Source organism: Chiloscyllium plagiosum, unplaced genomic scaffold (genome assembly GCF_037043375.1).
Source record: "Chiloscyllium plagiosum isolate Xiang-an unplaced genomic scaffold, Cpla_swu_hap1 HiC_scaffold_37, whole genome shotgun sequence".
Lineage (NCBI taxonomy): Eukaryota > Metazoa > Chordata > Chondrichthyes > Orectolobiformes > Hemiscylliidae > Chiloscyllium > Chiloscyllium plagiosum.
In genome coordinates this window covers 18,894,932-18,907,659 of record NW_028270175.1, presented here as the reverse complement: position 1 = coordinate 18,907,659, position 12,728 = coordinate 18,894,932, and the positions used below count along the sequence as shown (strand labels likewise).

General features: G+C 41.0%; 1 protein-coding gene across 3 annotated transcripts in view; it reads left to right on the top strand.

Moving 5' to 3' along the window:
• Positions 1-5,726, top strand: part of rnf207b (ring finger protein 207b) — a 37,152-nt gene extending 31,426 nt beyond the window's left edge. For all 3 annotated transcript variants that reach the window (XM_043675979.2, XM_087980418.1, XM_043675981.2), the window contains 2 exons: positions 1,568-1,663; positions 4,798-5,726. In XM_043675979.2, the coding sequence (XP_043531914.1) occupies positions 1,568-1,663; positions 4,798-4,978 (277 nt within the window). In that variant the 3' untranslated portion in view covers positions 4,979-5,726. The remainder of the gene's footprint in view (positions 1-1,567; positions 1,664-4,797) is intronic.
• Positions 5,727-12,728: the final 7,002 nt, after the last annotated feature.

Sequence of the window (12,728 nt, the reverse complement as noted above, 5' to 3'; positions counted from 1 at the left end):
GAAGGATTAGTTGTTTCTTTTTTGACAGCATTCAGAGCAGGTCTTCAGCCAATATTAACAGACACAGATCATTAATTACTGAGTGGGATAATCTGAAGCAGGGACCTCGATTCTCACATTGTCCTCCTTAACCCACAAATGGAAACAAAAAAGAAACAAATTTTCATGTAACCTTTCCACATGTTTATTTTCTCATAAGGAATGTGAACATAGGAGATGTGGTTAGTAATTTTGCAGATGGTACCAAAATTGGAGGTGTAGTGGACGCAAAGAAGGTTACCTCAGAGTACAAGAGGATCTTTTTCAGATGGGCCAATGGGCCGAGGAGTGCCGATTGGGGTTTAATTTAAATAAATGTGAGGTGCTACATTTTGGAAATGTAGCAATGAGGGCAGGACTTATACACTTAATGGTAAGGTCCTGGGAGTGTTGTTGAAAAAAAGAGACCTTGAAGTGCAGGATCTTTGTTCGTTAAAAATGGAACCACCGGTGGATAGGATAGTGAAGAAGACGTTTGGTATGCTTGCCTGTGTTCAGTGCATTGAATATAGCAGTTGGGAGGTTATGTTACAGCTATACACGACATTGGTTAGGCCTCTTTTGGAATATTGTGTGCAATTCTGGTCTCCCTACTATAGGAAGGATGTTGTGAAACTTGAAAGGGTTCACAAAAGATTTATAAGCATGTTGCCAGGGTTGGAGGGTTTGAGCTATAGGGAGAGACTGAATAGACTGGGGCCATTTTCCCTGGAGTGTCAGAGGCTGAAGGGTGACCTTATAGAGGTTTATAAAATCATAAGGGGCATGGATAGGGTAAGTACACAAGCTCATCCCCAGGGTGGGGAGTCCAAAACTACAGGGCATAGGTTTAAGGTGAGAGGGGAAAGATTTAAAAGGGACCTAAGGACAACTTTTTCACACAGAGGGTTGTGTGTGTGTGTGGAATGAGCTGCCTGAGGAAGTGGTGGAGGCTGGTGCAATTACAAGACATCTGGATGAGTACATAAATAGGAAGGGTTAAGAGTGATATGGGCCAACTGCTGGCAAATGGGACGAGATTAGATTAGAATATCTGGTTGGCACTGACAAGTTGGACTGAAGGGTCTGTTTCCATGCTGTACATTTCTTTGACTCTATGACATGCAGCCTCTTGAAGATACAGCGAGGTTTTCCAGCACTGTTCAGGTGGTGGTTATGAATATTTATTGATACAACTAATGCTTTACACTGAAAAACAGCTGACTTGTACATAATGCCTTGTAACACACCATTTCCTCTACATTATGTCCATCTTTCTCAAACTGAATCGGAGTAAGGAATCGCACAACAACTCCTGGAGAAACTCAGCAGGTTTGGCAGCATCTATGGAGAAAGAAACCAAGTTAATGTGTTGAATCCGATATGAATCCTCTATGGACCTGAAAAGAGCAGGAACCCTCCTCCCATCCTTCCCATTCTAACCTTATCAGCATAATCTTTGATCCATTTCTCCCAATGGAACAAATGGCATTCCATCCTTCATGACTGTTCCTTTAATCAAAACTTGGATTTTACTTGCTTTTGTCAGACTGAAAGAGCCAAGAGATGCAAAGGATGACAGAACAGACAGCATGCTGAAGATTTACGATGAAAGCTCCATCATGACTACAGATGGTCAGCACAGGTAAGATCGTTCTTGCAAAGTGGCTATTAGCACTATCCCTCATGCTGAATTGTTCGAAGAGACTCCAGAGAGTGGATTGCATGAATATAGCACCTTTCATGATCTTAAATATGACACATTATTTTTATTAATTCCTTTTGAAATTTAGTCACTATTTTAATTCAGATGTGTCACAGCTAATTTGTACACTGCAATGTCCCAGAAACAGCAAACGTTGATTGGGAGATAATTTTTTTAAAAAATGTATTTACTCATGGCTCATGGGTATCACTGCTGGCCAACATTTATTCCCTGCCCCTACTTGCCCTCGAGAAGATGGTGGTGGTGAGCTGCCTTCTTGAACTCCTGCAGTCCATTTGTTGTAGGTCGACCCATAATGCCCTTCGGGAGGGAATTCCAGGATTTTGATCCAGCAAGTGAAGAAACAGCGACATATTTCCAAGTCAGGATGCTGCGTGGCTTGGAGGGGAATTTGGAGCTGGTGGTGTTCCCATACACGTACTGTCCTTGCCCTTCTGGATGAAAGTATTTCTGGATTAGGAAGGAGCTGGCTAAGGATCTTTGGTGAATTTCTGCAGTGCAATTTGTAGATAGTACACACTGCTGCTACTGAGGGCTGGCGGGGGAAAAGAGTGGATGCTTGTGGATGTGCCAATTGAGTTGGCTGCTATGTCTTGAATAGTGTCAAGCTTTTTGAGTGTTGTTGCAACTCCACATCCAGGCAAGTGAAAAGTATTCCATCATACTGCTGACTTGTGCCTTGTAGACGGTGGTTAGACTCTGGGGAGTCAGGAGGTGAGTTACACAATATTTCTACCTTTTGACCTAATCTTGTAGTCACTGTGTTAATGTGGTGAGTCCAATTGAGTTTCTGTCAATGGTGACACTCAGGATGTTGATAGTGGGGGATTCAGTGATGGTAATGCCATTGAATGTTAAGTGCTTTGATCATCTGTTATTGGAGATAGTCATAGTCTGTCGTTTGTGTGGTGCAAATGTTACTTGCCACATGTAGGCCCAAACCCACATATGATCCAGATCTTGTTGCATTTGAACATGGATTGCTTCAGTATCTGAGTCGTCGCAATAGTGCTGAACATTGTGCAATCATCAGTGAACATTCCCAATTCTGACCTTACGATGGAAGGAAGGTCATTGATGAAGAAGCTAAAGATGGTTGGGCCTAGGACACAATCCTGAGGAACTCCTGTAGAGATGTCCTGGAGCTGAGATGACTGACTTCCAACAACCGTAACTATTTTCCTATGTGTCAGGTATGACTTCAACCAATGGAGAGCTTGCCCCGATACCCCTCCATTCCAGTTTTGCTAGGGCTCCTTGATGCCACACTCAAACGAATGTGGCCTTGATGTCAAGGGCTGTTACTCTCACATCACCTCACCTCTGGTTCATGACACCAAGTAACTTTCTTGTTCTATTTGAATTAACATCATGAGATTGGCTCCTTGCACCTGAGAAGGCATATGGGTCTTCAGTTTAACATTTCTTTCAACATTGCAGCTGTCCACCAATATTAAGCTGAAAATGTTGGCTTAGGTGATGTACTCAGGTTTCTGAAGTAGGGCTTCAACCCAAAAGCCTTCACCTCAGAAGTAAGTGCTACCTGTTGAGCACAGCTAATGATCTATTCTGAGATAGCTGATATAAGCCAGTAGTATCCTAGGCCTAAGGTTCATTTTGGTAACTTACCCAAAGATTGACAACATCAGAATATACCTCTCAATTATACTGGTGAATTATGGTAGAGTTTGTGTGTATGTGTTGGGTGGGGACAGAAGAGGGGAGAGGTTGACCAGTCATTCTACAGTGACTCAAATGCTGAATTGATCCTAATTCAGATCTCACTGCAATAATCAATGCAATAGGTAGTGGAATTGTGGGTGTGTCACTGTAGAACTACTGTGATAGAGTAGAATGTCATAGAAACATATAGACCACATGAAAGTCATTTAGTTCATCATGCCTGTTTCTGTGTTGAAATAACTATCAATTAATCTTATCCCCCTACTTTCTGAACCCAGCATATTTTTCTTTTTTAAGTATATATTCAATTCTGCTTTGAATGTTACAATTAATCCACTTCCAGTGCTGTTTCAGGTAAATACAAGTTCTGTATACACAATTTATGATTCCCTTTCAATGTCCAATATTTAAACTGGTAGTTCCTTGAAAACCAGTAAATAACTATATCATCAGTCACTGTGCTGAAGTGATACATCATTAAAGTTCAGTTTGTATTGAATTAGTTGATTGTGGCTGGGGTGACTTGGTATTAACAGAATTGATCTCATGCCAAATGGGTTGGAGATAGTAAGGTGGGGATGGTAAGGAGGGTGGGTACAAACTAAGTGGCCAGTTATTTTTAAAAGTCTTCTGGTGGGATGTGGACATTACTTGATGGTCAGCATTTATTGCCTGTCCCTAGTTGGTCTTGAGAAGGTGGCGAATTGCCATCATGAAACATTGCAGTCCATGTGCTGTAGGTAAACCCACAATACTGTTCAGGAGGAAGTTCCAGTATTTTAACCCAGTGACAATGGGGGAATGGCAACATATTTCCAAAACAGGACGGTGAATGACTTGGAGGGGAACTTGCAGTGGTATCTGTTGCCCTTGTCCATCCAGATGGAAGTGGTTTGGAAGGTGCTGTCTAAGTGTGTCTTTGATGAATTTTTGCAGTGCATCTTGTAGATAGCACACACTGCAATCACTGAATGTTGGCGGTAGAGGGAGTAGGGATGGATGCTTGTGAAGGAGTGTGATGAAATACTCCCCACTTGATTTAACTGGCACCACATCCACATACTTGTGGATGTGGTGCCAGCTAAATTGGCTTCGTGTCAAGCTTCTTGAGTGTTGTTGGAGCTTCAGTCATCCAGGCAAGTGGGGAGTATTTCATCACACTCCTGACTTGTGCTTTTTAGATGGTGGACAGACTTTGGGGAGTTGAGAGTTAGGTTACTTAATGCAATATTCCTAGCCTCTGACCTGCTGTTGTAGTCACTGTATTTGTATGGAAAATCCAGTTGAGTTTCTGGTCAGTGGTAGCCCTAGGATGTTGACAGTGGAGGATTCCGTAAAAAGACAAGTATAATATTTTGATTCCTTTTTAGGAACGATCTCACGTGTCCCAGTGAAGACAAAGAAAAACTTACCGACAACAAGGACAAGGTCATTGACAATCGAACTCTGAACATTCTGCCAGCGGATTCAGAGCTGAAATCCAGGGAATTGCACCGGACAAAACAAAAGACTGGACTGGACAGCTCTGACAGGATGGAACTCACCTTATAATGCAGAGTGACAAGAGACACAGCACATCCAATGAACTGTGATAGCCCTCCGAATCTAAGAAGAAGACATTAACTTTTCCATGACTTTGATGATCTGCATTTGATTTTTGCAACCTTGGATCTAGTGCACAATCAGCAGATTTGTTCTTTTAAATAGAATAGAAGATAAGTGTGGATAAGAACATTGGTTGCATTATCTTTTAGCAGGGAATTAATGTCAAATGACTAGCCACAACTTGCATTTACCTATTGACTTTTGTGTTGTATGGTATACTTAGGCACTTCACAGGAGCATTAACATACAAAGTTCGACAAAGATGCAAGAGCAGATATTACAGTTTGTTCATGATATTGCCTTTTGAGCACGTTCTGGTTTTTCTCATTTTATATAGATCTGAATCTGATCACTGCCCTTAAAATGGTACATTTTATTTTAACTAAAGCTTAAAATGCTCTGAAGTGTTTGTAGTACACAGAGTGATAATTGCTTAATTAAGAACTACTAAACTGTTCAGAATTCAAAACCTTAAGTTATCTCCATCCAGGAAATTTGCAATCCAATAGGTTTCGCAGGTGAGGAGACATGATCTGGTCATTATATGCAGCAGGCGGTGTGGTCAGCTGGTCTCTTCCCATGTGAAAATTTTGTATGTTCTAGTTTCTTTCTAGGTACAATTTGACAGATATACCTTGTACACAATTATAATGTTTCATCTATGAGTCCTGATTAAAACCAAATTCCCTGGTGAGCAATGTTCTGTCTGAACTGCACAACCACATCTCACACAGGCAAAGCTTGGAGGTCCCAATTGCATTGTCAATGCATTGACTTGTGCATGCTGAAGTTGCTGCCACACATGAACCTTGAAGGTTCACACAGTAGAGAAAAAAAAGGGAACATAGCTGCTGGGAATACATTCTATAAATGTAAAAGTTGGATAAATTGGTCATGATGTGAAGCCGGGGAGAAAGTGAGGGCTGCAGATGCTGGAGATCAGAGCTGAAAATGTGTTGCTGGAAAAGCGCAGCAGGTCAGGCAGCATCCAAGGAGCAGGAGAATCGACGTTTCGGGCATAAGCCGGTGTCCAACCCAAAGTAATCCCATTTTCAAAGCATGGGTTAGATTAAAATCAGGATTTTGTTGCGGAGAGTTCAGTCATCAAAGGCAATCCAGCAGAGTCTGATCCTGTCCTCACTTGATATCCACACACAAAATTTTACAGCAAGAGTTGGTGGATAGTGACAAGGTGGTGAGATTTTCAGTTTTAGCTAATTCCCCCATTATTGCTCCTTGCTAAAATAAGTTAATAATTTTTCATATGGAGCGTAAATAAGATGTTTCATACTTTCAAGAATCATCCATACTTGATTGAATACAATAGGAGTGATAAAAAAGCTGATAGCTGAATATTACAAACGTCTCAAGTGTTACTGTGTAGCTTGAAATGCAGATGAGAAACCAACCAAAAAACAAGGAATTAGCAAGTAGTAAACTGAGCAATGAAGCTGTGTAGCACTCCCTCTGTACCAGCACTCGCAACTGGCACTCAATCTGGCCACTTGAACCCATGAGCTTCTGACTCACCAAAAATTAAATAGAAGAGTGCAAAAACTGATGGGTTGAAATGAAAATTGATGTGTTGATAAACACAATATTAGTCAGTACCTGTAAAGAGAAATTACAAGTTAATGTCCTTGTTTATACCATGGAATTCTGATGAAAGGTGCATACCCAAAATACTAATGCTTTGTCTTTTTTGATTAACCTGCTACATACTTCCAGCAGTAATTTTTATTGTCTGTGAAAACAAACAGCAAGGAAAGCTTCCAGCAAAAAGAATAAGAAAGGGAATAAACAGATCAATTGGTCACATGGGTCTCAATAACTGAAGATCAAACATTCAAAATATTTCCATCATAAAAGTTAGACAAGAAAGACAAGGTTATAATTTCCAGAAAGTACAAATTTCATTCAGACAGTGCAACTCATGGATAAATTGCAGAGTGAAACTTTAAATTGACACCTCCTCAGGAAAGAGTTAGGTGGGCTTCAAAATAGCAAGTTGTAGTAGATGCTTTATAGGTTCCTGTAAAAATAATTGATTTGCTTTGATTTATTACAGTCACGTGTACCTAAATACAGTGAAACGTTTTGTTTGCAAGCAGTACAGGCAGATCATAGCAAACAAGGAGATAAAGATCATGGGATGCTTAGAGTGAGATATACAGGTTACACTGCACAGATGATGCACGAAGCAAGATCAAGATCAATGTCATTTGAAGTTAGAGAGGTCCATTCATCAGTCTAATAACAGCAGGGAAGAAGCTGTTGGTGCATGTGCTCAAGCTTCTGTACCTTCTGCCTGATGAAAGAGGTTGGAGGGAGCGTTGCCAGGGTGGGAGGGATCTTTGATGATGTTGACAGCCTCTCCGTGGCAATGAGAAATGTAAATGGAAGGTTGACTTCCATGATGGTCTGAGTTGTGCTCATAACCTTCTGTAGTTTCTTATAGTGCTGGGCAGAGCAGTTGCAATACCAGTAGCAGTATGCACCCAGACAGTATGCTTTCAATGGTATTTCTGTAGAAGTTGGTGAGGGTCCTTATCAACGTGCCAACGTTTCTGAGCTGCCTGAGGGGAAAGAGGCATTGTTGAGAGGGTGTTGCTGGAAGAGCACAGCAGGTCAGGCAGCATCCGAGGAGCGGGAGAATTGATGTTTCGGGCCAGAGCCCTTAATCAGGAACGGTTCTGGCCCAAAACGTCAATTCTCCTGCTCCTCGGATGCTGCCTGACCTGCTGTGCTTTTCCAGCAACACACTCAACTCTGGTCTCCAGCATCTGCAGACCTCACTTTCTCTGAGAAAGAGGCATTGTTGTACCTTCTTGACTGTTGCATATATGTGGGAAGTACAGGACAGGTTGTTAATTATCATCACTCTGAGGAACTTGACACTCCACTGCCATCCTCCACTCCAATGCTGTAGATGGGGGCTGAAGTTGATGAGAGAGAGAGAGAGAGAGAGAGAGAGAGAGAGTGTGTGTGTGTGTGTGTGTGTGTGTGTGTGTGTGTGTTATCATTGCACCACGACACCAAGCCTCTATCTCCTTTCTGTATTCTGACTAATCATTCTACCATGGTGATGTCGTCAGCAAACTTGTAGATGACATTCATTCAGAATTTGTCTAGAGTTGTGGGCATACAGGTAGTATAGTAGGGGGCTCCATTGCTGAGGGTTATCAAGAGGAGGTGCAATTGTCTATCTTCACTGATTGTGGTCTGTGGGTAAGGACGCTGAGGATCCTGTTGCAGAGGGTGGAGCAGAGACCTAGGTCTTGGAGTTCTGAGATCAGTCTGGAGAGGTTTATGAGCTGTAGTTGATTAATAGGAGTGTGACGTAAATATCCTTGTTATCCAGATGTTCCAGGGTTGAGTGCAAGGCCAGAGAGAAGGCATCCCCTGTGGACCTATTACGTCAGTACGCAAATTAGGAGATCAAGGCATATGTGGGCCATGACCAACCTCTCGAAGCACCTCATGATATTGGAGGTCAGAGTCACTGGGCAATAGTCATTAAGGCATGTTGCGTGTGCTTTCTTTGCTACTAGAATGATGGTGGTCTTCTTGAAGAAGTTGGGGACTTGGGCCTGTAAGAGGGAGGGGTTGAATACCTCTGCCGGTTGGTCCACACAGGATATAAGTGCATGGCCGGGGACTCCAACTGGGCCCATCGCGTTCCTTGCGTTGACTCTCAGGAAGACCGATCTGACATCTGCAACGGTGACAGATAGAACAGGTGCATCCGGGGTTGTTGAGACAGATGACACTGCACTGTTGGCATTCTGCTCGAACCAAGCATAGAAAGTATCGAGCGCATCAGGGAGGGATGTGTTTTTGTCCGCTTCATTTTGTATCCTGTTATGTTGTGCAGGCCTTGCCACAGGTGGTGCATGCTTTAAATATCATACACCAGAATGAGACCACCCCACAATGCACAAAATATCACAGGAATAGAACATTGTGCAGTTCCAGTTGGGGTGGGAAGGAGGGTTCTGCTTTGGGAAGGAGAAGAAATAAAATCAGTTCCCAGGACGTATCCAGAAAGCAGTTTTAGAGTTCTGGTTGGACTATTCCTGGAGATTATATCACATTATTTTTTTGCCTTCAATTTTTTTGTCATTGGTCAACCAACCTCCCCATCTTCACGGTGGCCTACTTTCCTTAATCAGAAGGTGAACAGACAGGGTTACCAAAGTGGGTGATACTTTATTCTCAGTCAAAGTCTTTTCTCATATCCATCCCCAGAAAATCCAATATTTTTGTAACAAATCAGAAAATCGTGGCCATTCAGCCCCTCAAGTTCGCTTTGCCTTTTCATTAAATCATGGTTGATCTGTATCATTTACTTATCCTGGCTTCATGTCCTTGGCTCGTGTAAATCTGTTAATCTTAGATTTAAACAATTAATTTTGATAGTTGTTGAGAGATATAATTTTTGTGAGAAAGAATTCTAACTTCTATCATCCTTTGTGTGAAGTGTGTCCTAACCCCTCTTCAATGAATAGGCGGCCTCTGATTTTAAGGTTATGTTCACTTGTCCTATATTTCCTCTACCAGCGACAAAAGTTATCTACTGTCAATTCCTATCAAAATCCCAAAAAAATTTTAAATCACCTCCCTTCAACCTTCTAATCTTTAAAGTCAAGTCTTAAGTAATTCTGGTGAATATACACTGCACTCCATCCATGTTCAAAATATCATTTCTAAGGTGAAGTGCTCGCTTAGTATTGTATACAATGGTATTCAAACATTTTTAAAAAGAACTTTGTTTTATTGCTCCTGATTCTTACACTGGATTTTGCTTGCAGCAGGGTCATGGAGATTAACCTTTAGTTTTTGAAGATGCCAGGGCTGCTTTGGAGGATTGGCAACCTTACTGAGGAATAGTGATGGTTACAAGATTGAGTACAGATGTGTTCTATTTAAAATGCAGGAACGCGAAGCAGAATGTTAGTTGTCTTTAACAGTGTACTGCCACAAGGAATTGTAAAGTGAAAACAAGAAGCAGTGGTCAGATTTGGGGATGTTGCAAAGCAAGCAGAAAATGAATCTGTTTCTTAACTAGAGCTCCTGTCTATCAAATAAGTCTTTAATTAGTTTAACAGCACTTTAATTAGTTTAACAGCACTAGGAGCGAAATACATCTTCACATAAGAAGGGAAGATTAAGCAAACCTGGGGCACGTTTGTCTGCACAAAGGAAGACTGAGGAATGATCGACTTTTAAAATTATGAAATGGCTTCTTATGCGAGGTGGAAATAATTCCATTTATAGCAGAAATCCACAACTATTGGTCATAAATAGAACACTGTCCCTAATAAATCCAATGAAGATTTTGGGAGAAAGTATTTCATCCAGAGTGGTGAAAATGTGGAACAGAGTAGTTGAGGAGAATAGTATAGGTACATTTAAAAGGGAAACGAGGTAGTAGAGGCAGGAGAAAAGAATAGGATCTGTTGTGGAAGGAGGTTCATGTGCAACATGAGCTGAAGTAAACACTGATTTGGGGGGGGCGGGGGAAGAGGAGAACATAAGCACTGATATTTTCCTATTGGACTGAATGACCTATTTCTATGATGTAACCTCTGTGCAGTGGCCTGTAACAACCAGAAGGTTTACTTTGTCCTCTGTGATAACTAGGAGAAAGTGAGGACTGCAGATGCTGGAGATCAGAGCTTAAAAATGTGTTGCTGGAAAAGCGCAGCAGGTCAGGCAGCATCAAAGGAGAAGGAGAATCGACATGAAGAAGGGCTTATGCTCTGTTGGAGCTGGGTGCTTCAAATGGCATCTGCAAGAAATGCGCAATGACTTATGATAGAATCAGGCTTGAAAATGATTTCCCAATAGTTGACTATCTTTCATACATTTAAACATTTGTAAAGAAGAGCAACTGTTTGGGAAAAGAATTTATAGCATTGACATATTTGGAATAGGATCCCATGAAAGAACTAACATTAAGCAAAACAAAAGGAAATCAAAAATATGAAAAATGTCAGCTCAAAAAAAAAATCTGACAATTGCTGCACATTCTATACGTCATCTGTGATTTTCCTCAGATCTGTTTCAGGCTAAAAAGTTGATGGATTTAAGCTGAATTAGCAATTCCCCCATTTATTGACAATGCATCTACTCAAAAGCTTAACATTTCTAACTCAAGGACAACTTGACATGAGCAATAAATGCTGGCCTTGAGAACAATGTCAACATCCTGAAGCATGCTAAAAATAAACAGCGTGGATAGAGAACTTAAACGTGGTGTGGACTGTAACAGATTCTATTGTCATCACCTAAACCTTGCACACCCATTGAACAGCAAGAATTCTTGTTGATTCTTCCTTTCTTTAACCCAGAGCATTGAGGCTCAAAGCAGATCCCCTTTGACCAGAAAATGAAGTCTGTGAAACATTCCTGTTCCCAATGGCTCAATGTCTTTACCAACTCAGTAATCAGAAGTAATAGTCTGACTGGGAACTGACATGCATATTTTTATTATGGTTTATTTTAGTCTGTTTCTAAATAGCAATTCAGAAAAGTAAGCAGTAAAGAGTTAATTTGTAATTACTGTTCTGACAGACTCAAGCCCATCACTTCTAGCTCCCTATCTGGCCCAACCACTCCATATGGAAGAGAATCCCACATTCTTATGCTGTAAAATAAATTACTTCCAAATTCTTTATTTGATCTATAAATATATGGTTTGTTCAGGTCTCACCCATTACTGGAAGCAGTTTCTCCACATGCATCCTCACTGAATTCTTTCATTATGACTTTCCATTAACTTTGATCAATCATATCTTTTTGAAGCACTTTGGGATTCTTTGTTTATATAGCCTTTAAAATGGAAAGGTCATTAGCCATTGTGTGTGGCTTTGAGTGGGAGTATAATTAGGCTCAGATTCCATGGTCTGAATGGAATTGTTCTCTAGTATTGGATTGCCTCTGAGGGATTTCGTTGCCGGGAATCTCTACTCCCGTTATCAGCTGCGTATCTGGCGAATTGATGAGCAGTGCTCACAAAACATAAATATCCTGAGTTATACCTTAGAAAAACTTATAGACTGGATGACGATTCTATACCAGCTCGCCCATCATCATCTCCAAAGAGCTTGCACATTAACAGTTAATCACTTACCACAGTAAGCGCAGCACCTGTAGGTTCTGACTTTAAGCATCCATCCATAAATGTATATTTAAAAGTTTTCATCTACAAATAAGATTAGTATTATTTCTGTTCAAATTTGTACAATGCAGGAAAGTCACATAATCTATAATATGCCATAGCTAGTAAAATCATATTTCATACAGACATAATGGTCTTACTCTGTGATTCTACAAATCACAGTATTGGGCAAAGACAGCGGTCATTATAAAGCAAAAGGAGGTAACGGGACAATGTGACAGTACAGATTTTAATATGTCAAAAGTCGTATTAGTCTGTTAAGAATGTTCCCAAAACCTTTAACTCCTTTTCTGGACATGCAGTGCTAAGTAGGGCACTAGTCAATTGGTATCAGTGCACTTTGTTACCACACTCCAAGTAGCCAGCCTGTATCCAAACCGAGGTATTTTCCTAATCAACCTGTTCAGCAATGTTATTACACACCTCTGGAGCAGGAGGACTTGAATCAAGGCCTCCTAACTCAGTGGTAGAGAAACTGTTACTGTCCCACAACAGCCCTTCATAATGGAGCCT